The sequence below is a fragment of the Elaeis guineensis genome, chromosome 2, assembly GCF_000442705.2.
Source record: "Elaeis guineensis isolate ETL-2024a chromosome 2, EG11, whole genome shotgun sequence".
NCBI lineage: Eukaryota > Viridiplantae > Streptophyta > Magnoliopsida > Arecales > Arecaceae > Elaeis > Elaeis guineensis.
In genome coordinates this window covers 116,185,776-116,202,132 of record NC_025994.2, presented here as the reverse complement: position 1 = coordinate 116,202,132, position 16,357 = coordinate 116,185,776, and the positions used below count along the sequence as shown (strand labels likewise).

Below are 16,357 nucleotides of genomic sequence, written 5' to 3'. Positions count from 1 at the left end.
CGCAAAGGATACGACTTTGTGCGTCTATATTATTAATTTTTAAATTTATTTTTTTATAAATAAATATTATAAAAAATCGATCAATTTTTTTATTGACTAACTTATCCATATTTTTATATTTTTTAAAATAGATAAATTATTTTTTATGAATAATATTTATTTATAAAATTGAATAAAAATTTTATTTACCTAAAAAATGATTAAATTATTTTTTAAAATATATATTTAATTTTATTTTTAAAATATTTTATTTTTATTTTCAATGCCTGCACATCCATTTAATGCCTAATAACTCAATTATTTGCTTTCTCCAAATTTAAAAAATCTATTTTTTTTAAATTTAAAAAATAAAAAAATATTATAAAAAATATAAATAAATTTTAATAATTTATCTAAAAAATAGTAATGTAAAAAAAATATGAATAATGAATTTTGAAACCATTTTTTTATATATAAAATAATATAAATAAATCATTTTTTATTTAAATATTATTTAAAATATTTATTTAAAAAAATATTGATTCTCAATTAAATTTTTATCTATAAAAAAATAGACCTAATTTTATATATTTCATCTAAACTTATATGTACTCGCGCCAAAGACTTGATTATTTCAAAGCAAGTACTCTACGGTAACAATCACGGGAAAGTGAAAATAGAGGGAAAGAAAGGGAAACAACCAAGATGCCGTTCTGCTGTCATCCAGCTCTCCGTTCTTGTCGTTCTTTCACTTTCATCTCCCACCCTACTCTCTCCCTCTGTTTCTCTCTCCTTCTCCTCTCTCTCTCTCTCTCTCGAAACTTCCATAGCCCCCGCGCTCGTTCAGGTCTCAACCGCACTACCATCCTCCAGGAGAACATGATCCATCTTTTCTTCTTATTCCACTCCTCTTGATCTTTTTTCCTCAAAACAACTCTCTCTCTCTCTGAGGTAAGGAGGAGAAGAGAAGAGAGAGAATCGCGAAGCCATCATATTACCGGCGGAGATGGCTCGGATCTTTAGAGACAGGGGAACCCTAGGGGACTCCAAGCAGGAGACGAACGGCCAGTCCCTGCGGCTCTCGTCCACCGCCGCCATGACCGCCGCTGATCTCCCTTCCCCCTACGGCAAACTGGGCTGCGCCCTCCTCGATCCGGAGCTCCGAGAGACCGCCTACGAGATCTTCGTTGCCGCCTGCCGCTCCACCGGTGGCAAGCCGCTCACCTTCATTTCCCAGTCCGAGCGCACACCGCCCTCCGCCGATCGCTCGCTGTCCTCGCCGGCTTCCTCGTCCTCCTCTTCGTCTCTCCAGCGTTCTCTCACCTCGACGGCGGCCAGTAAGATGAAGAAGGCCCTCGGGATCAAGTCCTCCAAGAAGAGCCCCGGCAAGGAAGCAGTCCGTCCAAGGGCTCCAAGCGCCCGGCTACCGTCGGCGAGCTGATGAGGTCCAGATGGGGATCTCCGAGCAAGCAGACACCCGGATCCGGCGGGGACTGCTCCGGGCTGCTGCGAGTCAGGTCAGCTCTGAATTTTTTAGGGTTTTCGGTTTAGTTGTATCCCTTCTTTTTGGTGTTTTTTTTTTTTCCTCTAATGTTAGTATGTAACATAATGCTTGATGTCCGGTAGAAACCATATCTGAATTCTTTAAGAAGATCATGTATTAAATGGTACCTTGTTATTATTTTTCATTAGATTTACCAACTAACTTGCGCCAGATTTTAATCTGTGGAGTTATTTTTATTTTGTGGACACTTATAGGTAATTCTTTGCATTGCAGTTAAATGTTTAAGCCGCCAAATAATTATTCTCTTCACTCCCAAATATCCATTTTATTTGATGATGCATTATGGGGGGTGTTTTTCTTAAAATTCTTATTCATGATCTTATTTGGGACCTAAATTAATTTTTCGGCTTTGACTAATCTTGTCTGAGGTGGTGAAGGGGCAAATCTTTTGTGGGTTCCTCTATACTTTTTTCCTACAAACTAATCTTATGTTGATTACTGATCTTCCGTTTTGTTGAAATCCTAGTGTTGATGCTGATTCCACGCCAACCTTATTAGTATGGTGAGTCTTAACTCAGTTTCTATCTTATATACTGCAGCCGAGTTACTGTTGAGTGGTAATTGGGCTTGTAAACTGCGAACAAGATCTTGTGATGTTATGTTATAAGAGGTTTCTATGGTTTATACAGTGCTGTGATTAAAAGAATGTGTTATTTTGGGTGTTTATCCACCAGTCTACAGATTGAGATGCTAACATGTTCCACTCAAGTATGCTCTATTGTAATTGCTGTAAAACATTATGCAACAACTTAACCCTAATCATTTCTAATGCTTTGACTTGCCCCTTTTTTTGGGTGGGTGGGGGATGGCTACTATCATCCAGCCCTAATATATATACAATTACCAGAATCTGAGTTCAAAATGTCACAAAACTGCCTGGGAATAGAAGAAAAGGACTTGAGAGCACCATCCTGGAGTGGTTGGCAACATGAGAAGCTACTCATCTGCTGTTTCTTTGAAATACTGAGATCCTTCTCAGGGTAATTCGAAAATACTGTTCATCGTCATTTGATCATGTGAATCTGGTTTTCTGTTTCACAATTAAAGGAAAAGTTGGGGCCTTTAGAATAACTGTCTTTTGATTTACTTGCTTGAAGCATCAATGCTAGTAATATAATAATTTGTTGCTTTCAAGATATTTACATTGCAAAAAAGAAGAAAAAGAAGAAAGTCATTGCGTTTGACAGTGGCATTTTTTTTTCCTGTTCCCCAAATAACAGCTTGGGAGCGCATGGAGTCCATGGTTTTGCCACTGGAGTTATTGCAGCAGTTCAAGGTCACGGACTTTCCTGATCAACTAGAACATGAAAGCTGGCAGCTTAGGAACTTAAAGATTCTTGAGGCTGGATTACTCTTACACCCTTTTCGTCCATTAGAAAAATCAGATGTTTCAGCACAGCGGTTAAGACAAATCATACGTGGAGCTTCAGAGAGACCACTTGAAACAGGAAGAAATTCAGAGTCAATGCAGGTTCTACGCAGTGCTGTAATGGCCCTTGCATGCAAAGGTTCTGATGGATCTGCTTCAGATACATGCCATTGGGCAGATGGTTTTCCACTGAATCTCCATCTGTACCAAATGCTGCTCGAAGCTTGTTTTGTAACAGCGAGGAAGGATCAATAATTGATGAAATTGATGAGGTTTAGAATTGATAAAGAAGACTTGGACTATCCTAGGGATAAATCAGATGCATCACAATCTTTGCTTTACTTGGTCTTTATTTCACCGTTTTGTTACAACTGGTCAAGTTGACATTGATCTACTGTTTGCAGCTGATAATCAGTTAGCTGAAGTTGATAAGGATGCCAAAGAACAAAAGATTCAGCTTATTCTAAGATATTGAGTTCAACATTGAGCTCGATAATGGGGTGGACAGAGAAGAGACTTCTTGCTTACCATGATACCTTCAATCCTAGTAATATTGAATCTATGCAGAGTATTGTTTCTTTAGGAGTGTCAGCTGCCAAGATACTAATGGAAGATATTTCACAAGAGTATCGTCGTAAGAGGAGAGAAGAAACTGATGTAGCTCGCAGCAGGATTGATACGTACATTCGGTCCTCACTCCGTACTGCTTTTGCTCAGGTAACTCCCCTCCATCTGCAGATTACACTCTGAATGGCCTTTTACCTCTGTCATTGTCATTTACTATTTACATGTGCTTTCATGATTCTTAGAAGAGTGGATTATAATTGTGCCAGTCAATTTTTTTAAGCCAAAGAAAAGCTTATGTCATCATCTTGTTTAAGATTAAGGTTATTATACCCGAAATCAATCATAAAAACTGAATTATACTGATTAGATGATGATATTAGTTCATGAATAATAATGGTAATTATTTATTTTGGGATTTATATTTATTAATAGTTGAGTGCAGCATATATGTGTGTGTGTATTTTGGTTTCATATAATAAAAGAAATTTATACATCTAAAACCTAATGCATAAAAAAAAAAAAAATTTATCTTATTGGCATATCATATAAAAAAAGAATAAAAATTTATCAGAAATGCTTAGGAAGAAGGGGTTATCATTTTCTTAAGAAACTCACTTAATCGTTGACCTTTTGCCAATTGATTCTGAGTAGCTTTATCGAGATAGAAGCGAATTGTGCAAGGGCTTCTAACTCCATGAGTTATAGTTCCAATTTTCATTTGCTAGTACTTGTTTCATGGCTTTAGTTTGAGATGGGATCCCACTCTGGAAATAGAAATACCACATTAATAGCAGGTCAGTTTCTTGCATGGAATAGATTGACATATAAGAATATTTGTCCATCTACACATACACATGCAACATGCAAATGGCCTTTTTACCCTTTATTGGAGAAGTTTTTTTTCCTTCAAATGGATTATATTGGATGTTTCTATATCACTGCCAACCCATTTGGTTATAGTCAATCAGAGTTTTGATGCAGAAAATGGAACAAGCAGACTCAAGCAGGCGATCATCAAAAAATCAGAGTACTCCCACTCCTGTTCTTGCCATCCTTGCAAAGGATATTGGTGATCTAGCAAGCAAGGAAAAAGCACTGTTCAGTCCTATATTGAAGAAGTGGCATCCTCTGGCTGCAGGCGTTGCTGTTGCTACCCTTCATTCATGTTATGGTAATGAACTTAAGCAGTTTATATCCGGTGTCACGGACTGACACCAGACACAGTCCAAGTGCTTAAAGCTGCAGACAAATTAGAGAAAGCTCTGGTACATATTGCTGTTGAAGACTCTGTTGATAGTGATGATGGTGGTAAATCGTTGATCCGAGAGATGCCTCCTTATGAGGCTGAATCTGCAATTGCTAATCTTGTGAAAACTTGGATAAAGACACGAGTGGACAGACTGAAGGAGTCGTTCGACCGGAACTTGCAGCAAGAGGTTTGATTCTATAGGCTTTGTTTGTAATTTTTCTTTTTACTTACCGAGATATGCAAATGCCTCAATGCCTAGCTTTTTTGCATATCATCTGACCTGCTAGTTGCATTTAAAATCCTCCGCCTCTATCATTAATTTACATTTCACTTGTTCCACACATTGGAAAGCACAACAATTATACACGTTCAGATTGGTGTCTGCCTTTAAACTTCATCACAGAATGTTGCCATTAAACCTAATTGTGGAATTGCTAATCTTCTCATAGTTATTCATTATGTATGCAATATAACACCATGAAAAATCCTTGCAATGCTGTTTATTTCATATTATTTATGATATAGAAATCTATGATTTTATATAATTAAAATGTAGAAGAATTCAAATTATAAGCTGGAGCTTATTTCATAATTATCTTTAAAGAGAACCACTATTTTATAATAAACACTATTTGTGGATCAGTTATTTGTGATATGTTCAAATTTTGCTAGTCAGAATAAGAAAAATGAATGAAGGTAATTTAGTCTTGTATATGACTATCAACATCAACTTTTATGACTTCTCATACGGCCTTTTGAAATGTTTCCACTTTTGCCTGGTAATCCAGGAAGGTTCTTATTGCACCATAAGATGCATCTGTGATTGCTTTTATAATTGATGGCAAGTGGTATGGTTTGGTGGCCCTGGAGAAAGGTATTTTATCAGTATCCTTTAGCAATATCACGGAATTGCCTCAAAGAAGATTGGCTTATAGTAAAAACACAATAAGCTTGCTTCTTCGTTACGACGATGTCAGGATGGGGCCGCCATTGTCATTCTCAGAAGAAGAACAAAAGATCAGTGCTGAAATAAGAAATACCAAGATGTTGGTTTCTATCCTATCTATGGTTCTTTATAGTAAATTATCAGATAGTTGAATCTTATCTCACTAAAAATGATTCCTTAGGGTCAAGTTAGAGACTGCTTAGTTCTTATGTTTGTTTGACTATGTTGTTTGATTTTCTTGATCTTGTTGCAGACTGTGGAGCTACAATCATGTTAGTGACTCAAGTAAGAGTAATTCTGAGTCTCAGAAGGTTGATTGGCTTTCCTTTTGTCATCATTTGGTTGGAAACAACTCATGGAAACAAAATGGTGAAAGCTTACCTTCTTTAGCCGAGTCAACTTAGATGTAAAATAGGTCATATCTTGTGCATAGTCACTGTCTGCTGAGCCTTGGCCAGGATTTGCACTAGAAATGCATGCATGTTAACTGCTTGTTTATTTCCTGGTGTTTCCATTTCATGGTTTATGTTGTCTTATAAAGTTACTGGTGTTAAACCTATCAACTCCCGTCTGTTATTGTTTTGTTGAAGATTCTTTCACTGTTTTAAAATGTGCGGCATACTATTGCTTGTGCTCCTGAATATGCATGTGTTTCCTTGGTCTCACGCATTGCGTTGCTATATGAAGGTTGCTATATGTGGTTGTGCTGTAAATGAACCAAAAAGGTGGTCCACTTAGTAATATGCAAACACATAAATGACCTTCTTAGTATTATATTTGTACGGCTATATGTGAGCCATTTTAACACTTTGGAGCTACACATACAGCCCACTCTTATGCAAGCCTGAGATGGTAAAGCCAGTTCAAGCTAATGGTTAGGTTTGATATGGTTTTTAGGTGGGCTTGATATAGGTATTATTAATGTTAAAATATTTATTATTTTAAAATTATTGCTATTAGGGATTCGGCATTAAGCAACGAGTACTAATTGTCAGTTATTGTTCTTATTAATATTATTATCATTCATCCAGAAAAATACTACTATAACTATTTTGCTATTATTATATTTGCATTATGTTTATTTTCAAGTAGTCAAAAATAATAGACTCATATGCATATGTGGTCTACATGGGGTCCTCTGAAGAAATGAGTACAATCTTTACTTTGATGGCTCTCAGTGGGATCAGCACCTATGTTACTTTGACTGCTCTACATGGCTGAGGCTAGTGGAGAAATTCTTTGTGCACCATGGGCGGTGTAGAAAATCTGACGTGGAGCCATCGCTTTCCAACGCACATTTAATGCCCGTAGTTTGTTTTTTCGTTTAAAAATTTGTATGATGAAAATATCTCTATTCTTGAAAAAATTATGACATCCTGTGACATATTATGACTTCCTACTTCAGGATGTCATAATATGGCCAGAAAATTATAACATCTTATGTCAAATTATGACTTCCTGCATGCAGATGTCATAATATGTAAGGAGCATTTTTGTCCAATTATTTTTCAATGTGCATTTAATGCCTGCAGTTCGTTTTTTCGACTGAAAATTTTAAATGATGAAAATACTCCTATTTTTGAAAAAAAATTATGACATCCTGTGGCATATTATGACATCCTACGTCAAAATTATGACTTTCTACATAAGGATGTCATAATATGGACACAAGATGTCATAATTTTTTTCAAAGAGTAGGGGCATTTTCGTTATTCAAAATTTTCAAAAAAAAAGTGAAACTGCAGGCATTAAATGCGCGTTGGAAAGCAGTGACCATGTGTACCAATCAATAAAGCGGTATGTTTAAGTCGAATTTTCTATACCGCCTGCGGTGCACAAAGAATTTCTGAAGCTAGTGTTGCTTATAAGCAGTTGTTTAATCCTTCAAATCTTCTGGGAAGCACTCCAGTACCAAACGACCATTATTGCTACTATGTCTAATCGCCAAACCTCATCATATGTAAGGAACATTAACTGACCTTAAGTACTATGAAGAATTTGGTCATGGTTCTGCTCTTGGGCTTATATGTTGTATAGATGTTGACAGATTAGTCAAGTAACTGATTATGTGGTATGAATGACATCTTATGGATCTTACGTGCTTTGTCTTCTTTATTGATATAAGATGCATATATCCATCAACTACTGTTTTTCAAATTTGGACGGTCTTCTACTATGCATCTAGATTGACACCAAAAGTCAACTTTGTATCCAAAACAACTGTCAGGCATGCACGTTTTAATGAATGTAAAGGTGCACTGTGTATAACATGATGCATTTCATAAGCATCATTGTACTTATGAAGGTTTCCTTCATGTCCTTTTAAGTGGTTACCTGTTCTGCAAAAAGGTGTAGTTGCCAATGTTTTTTTTTGGATCATTTTCTATAGGTTTGGAACCCAAGGGCAAATAGAGAGAGTTGCGCTCCTTCTGCAATTGAAGTTCTACGAATAATTGATGAGACCTTAGATGCCTTCTTTCAACTGCCTATAGCAATGCACCCAGCCTTGCTTCCAGACTTGATGATTGGACTGGATAGAAGTCTGCAACATTACATATCTAAGGCAAAGTCAGGCTGTGGTAAGTTTGAAGAAACCTGAAACTGGATAACTTTATGAGGTGTCAATGTCATTATATTTTGCTGCTAATTATACTTTTTAATTTATAGGAACACGAAATACTTTTATCCCTGCACTGCCAGCATTAACCAGATGTGAGGTTGGTTCAAAGTTGTGGAAGAAAAAAGAGAAATCACAACCCTTACAGAAAAGGAGATCGCAAGTCGATCAATGAATAGAGATGATTCTTTGGGTTTCCCACAGCTATGTGTACGTATGAATACACTTCACCATATCCGAACAGAGGTGGATAATCTGGAGAAGAAAATAAAAACTTGTTTAAGAAATGTTGAATCTGCCCAAGCAGATATATCTAATGGATGGAAATCAAGTTTGAGATTTCTCTTGCTGCTTGTCAAGAAGGGATTCAGCAACTGTGTGAGGCAACAGCATACAAGGTGATCTTCCATGATTTAAGTCATGTTCTGTGGGATGGCTTATATGTTGGTGAGACTGCTTCTTCAAGAATGGATCCTTTACTGAAAGAACTTGACCCTATTCTCAGATGATATCAACCACTGTGCATGACAGAGTGCGAAATCGTGTGATAACAGCATTAATGAAAGCTTCTTTTGATGGGTTTTTGCTGGTGCTTCTTGCGGGTGGTCCATCTCGTTCTTTCTCTTGCCAAGATTCTCAGATAATAGAGGATGATTTCAGGTCTCTCAAAGCCTTGTACTTGGCTGATGGTGATGGGTTGCCAGAGAATTGGTTGAGAAGGCTTCAGCCCAAGTGACAAATGTGCTGCCTCTTTTTCGCACCGATTCAGAAAGCCTTGTTCAGCAGTTCAAACATATGATAGCAGAGGCATATGGTTCTGCAGCCAAATCCAGGTACCCATTACCACCTACTTCGGGGCATTGGAGCCCAACTGAGGCCAATACAATATTGCGTGTCTTATGCTACAGGAATGATGAGGCTGCCACAAGGTTTCTTAAGAAAACTTATAACCTCCCCAAAAAGCTGTGACCTCTTGGAGGAGTCCATAACAGCTGTGGTACATTGGTCAGTAATTGTGTGGATGACTTTCTTGTATGTACTCTGTATATCTACGATATCAGCCTTGATAGGAGTCTACTCAATCTCTTTGGTAGATCTGATTGCGTCATGTGAAGCATATTATAATTATCCCAATGTGGGACAGCAGAGTTGCCTCCTTGAGTAATGCTTGCTACACCACATTGCTATCACAGGACTTGATTTACCCTAGGCAGCCTCATTCAGTGTAATTTGACTTACCAAATGGCATCCGTTTGGTTTTGAGGAGTTGAGGCGAAGTGGAATAGCATTCCCACCGTTCGTTCATAGCATCAGGATCTCACGGAGGATAAGATGCTATTCTCACCTCATTTAGAAGCATTCTTTGGTTTAGTTGAAGCTTTTGGGTTCTTCATTACATTCTTCTGCTTTTAATCTTTTGTCTTTACTTTGTATGCCTGTGAGAAGTTGAAGGAAATCTATTGTGAATAAGTTACTTGATATCTTTTTGCCGCTTATGCGTCGTATATGTTATGTATCAAGAGATCTAGAGTTTGTATTGGGTGCCCATTTATATAATTCTTATTTTTTAATCTGTGGAAGGGACTGTAGTTGTGACTACCATTTGTTCGTGCTAGATGTAGTGTTCTCCGGACATCCCTAATGTTTGTTATCCTAGTTTTACAGTTGAGCAAGAGTTTTCTGTTGATCTGCATTGATCTCACTATTCCTGGTTGAGGAACTCTTGGCTGGCAGCGGTGCAAAGTTCATCATCTCCATGATGTATTGGAGGTTACCCACGGCCTCTGTGCTGTGTGCTTCTTCCTGTGTGGTCTTAACGAGAGTAGCGAGGTAAAAAATGTCTCCAACTGGTAGTAAATCAGTCTCCCGGGGAGCTGAAAGTTGCAATATGGTTTCTGCAGCTTGGGGAACGCACCTGTCATGATCGACAAACACCTTCAGAGCTGATCCTCCGCTCTCTTTTCACCTTGGACAGAATTGCCAATATCGAGAAATTTAAACATGCGTCATCTACTTACTGAATTGGGCATATTTTGAGACCAATCAACCACCTATCTAAGTTGTTCCTCCAAAAAAGGTACCGGCTACTTGACTACATGGGGTAAATTAAAGGATCTTTTGGGCAGATTCAAAACCCTTGCTACCTAACTCAAAGAAAATACTGCACAATGGAAGTTCGCTAGGCCCAAATTTGCTGATTTGCAACTCTACATCAAGTAATCAATTAACTCCGTGTTGGCAACAAATCCAACAATTTGCACGAATTCTCATCCACGGTAAGAGAATCGCGTGCAAATAACGGGAGCCCTTGGTAACATTATGCTGAGTCGCGGATAACAGCAGCCCCGAAGCATTTCTCCAGGTCGAATGATATGAGATATAGGTTCTACACTCCATTTGGATTATTTTGAATATATTCAAGGAGGGTGGGTGGGTGGGTGGATGCGTGTTTGTGCGTGCATGAGAGAGAGAGAGTTCAGTGCATCGTTGGAGATAACTTTCCCGGTTCTGATAACCACTGTGTTTTGCAAACCAAGAAAAAGAGATCTGATGGAAGATAACTTGAGCACACGGGCACCTACAGATATCATGTTCCTCTCTTCCCCCAACCCCAAAGACTACAGAACATACGGTCACAAGGGTTCAATAATTGCCATCTGACTAGGATCAACTTTCGCAACAAATGGCATACAGAGATTCCTGTAACAGTAAAAGATTCTCTTTAGAACAGACAGCCAATCTGCTTTAAAACTGGCCTTTGTTATATATAAGAAAGGATCACCCCTTAGAACTGAGACAATGATCTACGTTTCTTGCAAAATTTGTTCAAATTCTGCTGGCCAAACAGCTTTGTCGTTAGGCATCCATCTCTACCCAGATACTGTTTATTAGAAAATTGCAAAGCTCTCTCTTATTGCTTCTTTGACAGCAGTCCTCCAAACCTTGGATCTGTGTCTGCAATCCAACCAGCCATCACCCATGTTTGTTTTCTATGGTTTTCTTTTAAAATGGTGCCATAGACAACCCACCCATGGATGATTACTTAGAGACATCAATAGCTAGAAGGTAATCAACATATCAGCATTTCCTTTTAATCGTCTAATTCTAGATATCCTGAAGTTTCGTACTACTGCAATCGACTAGAGAATGTCAGTCTTGCAGAATAGCATATTCCTGTGATTTACAGGTTAATTAACCTCGGAAAAAATCTGTCAAATAAAATATAGAAACATGGCAAACAATATACACTTCGAACTAGAAAGGCAGCAAAATTTAACTATAAATCCACAACATGAAAAGAATCAACTGGAGGATGTCAGCCAGAAAATAACAATTCCCCACACCTTCATAAAGTTCAAATGTATATATGCTGAAGAATGAAAGACAACAAATGCCTTTACCCATCAATTCAATGGTCATCATCAAAACTAGTTGTTTGTAACACAAAAGGAAACCCATGTGAAAAATATCAATTAGGATTGGAAATATCTGGATAGCTAGAATACATTGTAGATATTGTATTTATTTCTGATTGCTAGTTTAAGCTCATATAGTATCGAGGATTACTATGCTGGTATTGGGTCCAGTACCAGTTTCCTGATAGCACCATTTGGTATGGTACCATGGAATTCTGTGCTAGGCTGGTATTGACGCAGCAGAGTTGGGGGAGGGAGGGAGAGAAGGGAAGAGAGGGGGAGGAAGGTAGGGAGAGAGAGGAAGAGGAAGGAGGATGGCCGAAGAAGGGCCCAGGGTGAAGGGGCGGAAGAAAGCTCCTCCCTTTGGTCCCCTTGTTTCATTTGCAATTTATTTTGAAACTATCAGTGAAGTTGGTAGAGGGGCACCATAGCATTGAGGGGTGCAACCATGCTGGTCCACTTTGGCACACCTCGAACTGGATGATTCAGGGGAAAACGAACCATTATAAATATACATACATACATATATATAATATCGCAACTCTTCGTAATAAAAATTGCTAGTGAGTTTGGTAAGAAACAGAAAAGAAATCATGCATTTATATTACTAAGGATGCACTTGGTATGAGCCCATTGCACTAAATCTTCTCTTAAACCAACAAATTGTGGCCATGACATTAATGGGAAACCGAATATAAACTGTCTCAAAGTTTCAAGTTAATTCATTGGACATAGACAATAAACAATGGCCTTGTCATGGGAACCAAAAAAAAAAAACATGTATTTCAATTACAAGGTGCCACATCTGGGCATGTGGCAGCCACACAAGGTCATCTTTGAAACCTAAAATTGGCCCACTAAACTATTATGAAAACGAATTCAAGCTCTCTCTTGATGCTTCAAGTTCATTCATACGGCATAAATGACAAACCAAAAATGACCCTGGTATGAAACAAAAGAAAACACACAGTTCTATCACAAGGGCCACAATTGGTATAAGCCCCACAGAATTCTCTCTCAAATCCTACATTTTGCACCCACGACAATAATGTGAAATCGAATCAAGGTTCTCATAGCTTCAAGTTCATTCACAGGACATAAATGACAAATAGAAAATGAACTTTGGTATGAAATAAATGAAACCACATGTTTCTTTTACTTGAACCACACTGGTGCAAGTCCACCACATTATTTCTTCTCTCAAATTTACAATTGCACATGCGGTCTTACTGTAAAACCAAATTCAAGCTCTCTCTCGAAGCTTCAGTTCATCCACAGGATGTAAGTGAACCAACAACAACAATCTTGGTACAAAATAGAAGCAACATAATTCTATTACCATGGGCCACACCCACCAAAAGGCCACCACATTAATTTCCTCTCAAATCTACAAATTGCAACCACAGTATTAATAAGAAATCAAATTCAAGCTCTCTCTATAAGCTTCAAGTTCACTCACAAGATATAAACAACAAAGTGCAAATAAGCTTGTATGAAACAAAACAAGCCAGACACTTCTGTTACTAGGGGCCATGGTCGGTATGAGACCACTAAATTCTCTAAAACCTACAATGTACACCTACAATATTAATGTGAAATTAAATTCAACCCCTCTCTCGAAGCTTCAAATTCACTTAGAGAACACAAACGACAAATCAACAAAGTTTACTACTAAATAAAAGAAACCACGTATTTTTATTACCAAGGGTCACCTTGATATAACCCACCACACCAACTCTTCTTTCAAACCTACAAATTGCTTTCATGATATTAATGTGAAACTGAATTCAAGCTCTCACTTTTACAGCTTTGGATTCATTCATATGACATAAACGACAAACTGGAAATGAGATTGGTATGAAACAATAGAAACCACATGCTTCTAGCACTCTGGGCTGCACATGATATGAGTCAGCACATTAAGTTTTCTTCCAGACTTGCAAATTATGCCTGTGACATTAATGGATACCAAATTCAAGCTCTCTCTGAAAGCTTCAGATTCGTTCATTAAAAATAAATGATAAACCCACAAATAGCTTGATATAAAAAAAAAGAAAAGAAGAACTACACATTTCCGTTACTAGGAGCTGCACTAGATATAAACCAACTACATTAAGACTTCTCCAAAACCTACAAATTGAACCTACAATATTAATGTCAAATCAAATTCAAGTTTCCTCTTGAAGTTTTAAGATCATTAACATAAAACAAATGACAAATTAACAACAAGCTTGGGATAAAACAAAAGAAACCATCCTTTTGTATTATTGGTATAGGCACCACCATGATATTAATGCAAAATTAACTTCACAAGCTCCCTCTCGAACCTTCGAGTTTATTAGCACAAAACAAACGAAGCAACAACAAATTTAGTATGAAACAAAATAAAGCACATATTTCTATTATCAATAGCGGATTAAATCCTGCCCACAACATATTCGCAAAACCGGATGCAAGCTTTCTCTCGAAACTTTGGGTGCTGGAACTAAATGACAAATGAGCAACTGTTATATAAAGACAGGAAAGGGCTCAGGAACTCACCAAACCAAGCTACCAAAATAGCCACCTCATGAAGCCACCAAAAGAGCCCCCACCGTGGCCCTGCCGGGCATCCGCAAGCCCGAAACCAGAGGGGATTCCATCTATGCCTCGACATCGGTCCCATACCATCCATACCTAAGAAACGGGCGACCAGGCCTCAGCACCGCTGCGCCTTCATTTGTGGCCCGTTCCCAGGGGTTCGATCCGTCCCGGGACGGGGCGTCGATGGTTCTCGAAAAGCTAGCATCCTTCCATTGCGTCGGTACAGAGGTCGTCTGGCGAACCCATGTGTCGACTTACGGCCTTAAAATCCCAGACCAGCTTCTCGGCGGTTGCAACCGTCTGAAGGAGGTGCTGGAGGCCGGTAGTGGCTCCGGATCGGAGCCATGATCGACTTGGTACGGGAATTCTGTGGAGGAAGCCGTGGACGGATGCTTGGAGACGAGGGGAAATCAAAGGCCCTTGCCGTGGTGATGGGGTTGGGCTGGTAGACTGCAAGACAGGTAACGAGGGTTACAACATTGGATCATAGGCATAGGTCCGATGATGATGATACTTACATGAGAAGTTCGTTAATATTGTTTCAGATTTCCTCTCGTCACGAACCAAACCCTAAACTGCCCTTTGTGAGAAGGGACGTTGAAGGACTTTTGCTGCATCGGCAGAAGGCTTCGGGACCACCTGGCGACGTTGGCGGGGTGGGGGGCCAAAAGAACGAGGTAGAGAACGCCGAGTCAAGTGTCAATTGAGACAGCTGGACGTGATTTGATCGATCGATCATGGGTGAAACATGACCTGTTTGGCCCAATATCGATGGTATCTGATCTTGATCGGATTGAATTTTTTTTATGACTGACATTATCTGATCTTGTCTCCCCACAATCTCTTTCTGATTGAGGAATCCACGTTTTTCGATCTTAACTTGATCGATTCACTCAATCGATACCACTAGCCTAGCATTGTGTGGACTTCTCTTTTCCAATCCAGAACTAATCGACCTTTCATCACAAATTGAAGCAGAGGCAGTTGAAGATTCAATTGCAGATCTCCTTTGTGGAAGCGGAACCAACTCCACGAATAGTATATCTTTTTCTTTGTTCCAGTCGGATACAAAGATTACAGAGGAAAAGAAAAATGGCTTCGTTAGTCAATTGAGCTGGAGCCGGACTTGCCCTTTTTTTTCAGATGAGGGAGTGGAAGCTAAGCTCGTCCTGTTCGCTGATGCAAGTGGGCAGAACGGGTTCGAGAGAGCAAGATCAAGAAGCGCTAGGATCAAGCTGAAGAAGGGCAAAAGAAAGAACCTGGCGCACGTTCACGGATACCTGCAGTGGCTGGGATGGGAGCCATAATTGACTTGATTTACTTTGTTTTTTTATATGTAAAACCATTATTTAATTATTTATCGATGCACATGCCCTGAGCAAGGCCAAATTTTATGTATGGATCACCGCTCCAGAACCCTTTACAAACCCTAGAAAATTAGCCTGGCCCTCGAATGGTTCCTCCGCTGTGAAATCTCGTAATCACGAAATTTTATGTTAGTGGCTCAAGGTTCACCATGTCCCTTATGAATTTCTAAGGAATCGGAAGGACGAGGTCGAGTAAGGCCGAATATGAGTAAAATCGATCAAATATAATCCAATCCACCAATTTGATTCATATTCTACTTATTATAGACAGAATTAAATTTAAACTAAATAAATTTAAATCATAAATAGTTCAATCCATTTAAATTTTTTAATATTTTGATCGAATTTAAATTTCAAATATATGATCTATTCAATCCATTTAATATTTACCTCAGATTAAATCAGATAATCTATTTAATATAATTAATTTATTTAAATTATTTAAAATTTATTTAAAATTTACTTAATCTATTTTTGATCTATTTAATTCGATCTATTTAATCTATTAAAAATTTATTTAATCTACTTAATCTATTTAATCTCACTTGATTCATTTAATAAATAAATTAAATAAATCAGATTAGATTATCTATTTAATAAATAGATCAAATTCAAATTGATAATCTTTTGATCCACTTTGTTTGGACCGACCATCGTAAGCAAAAAAAAAAAAAAAGAAAAAGAGAGAAAAAAAGAAGAA

General features: G+C 38.1%; 1 protein-coding gene across 1 annotated transcript; it reads left to right on the top strand.

The window, feature by feature from the left end:
• Positions 1–674: 674 nt before the first annotated feature.
• LOC105041950 (protein unc-13 homolog) lies at positions 675–9,864 on the top strand. Its single transcript, XM_073252909.1, is given in 15 exon segments — positions 675–1,364; positions 1,367–1,423; positions 1,426–1,517; positions 2,772–3,141; positions 3,144–3,182; positions 3,185–3,352; positions 3,355–3,629; positions 4,461–4,683; positions 4,686–4,915; positions 8,064–8,253; positions 8,342–8,458; positions 8,461–8,610; positions 8,613–8,792; positions 8,795–8,986; positions 8,989–9,864. Coding segments are annotated over 15 exon segments (2,934 nt in total). The 5' UTR covers positions 675–985; the 3' UTR covers positions 9,261–9,864.
• Positions 9,865–16,357: the final 6,493 nt, after the last annotated feature.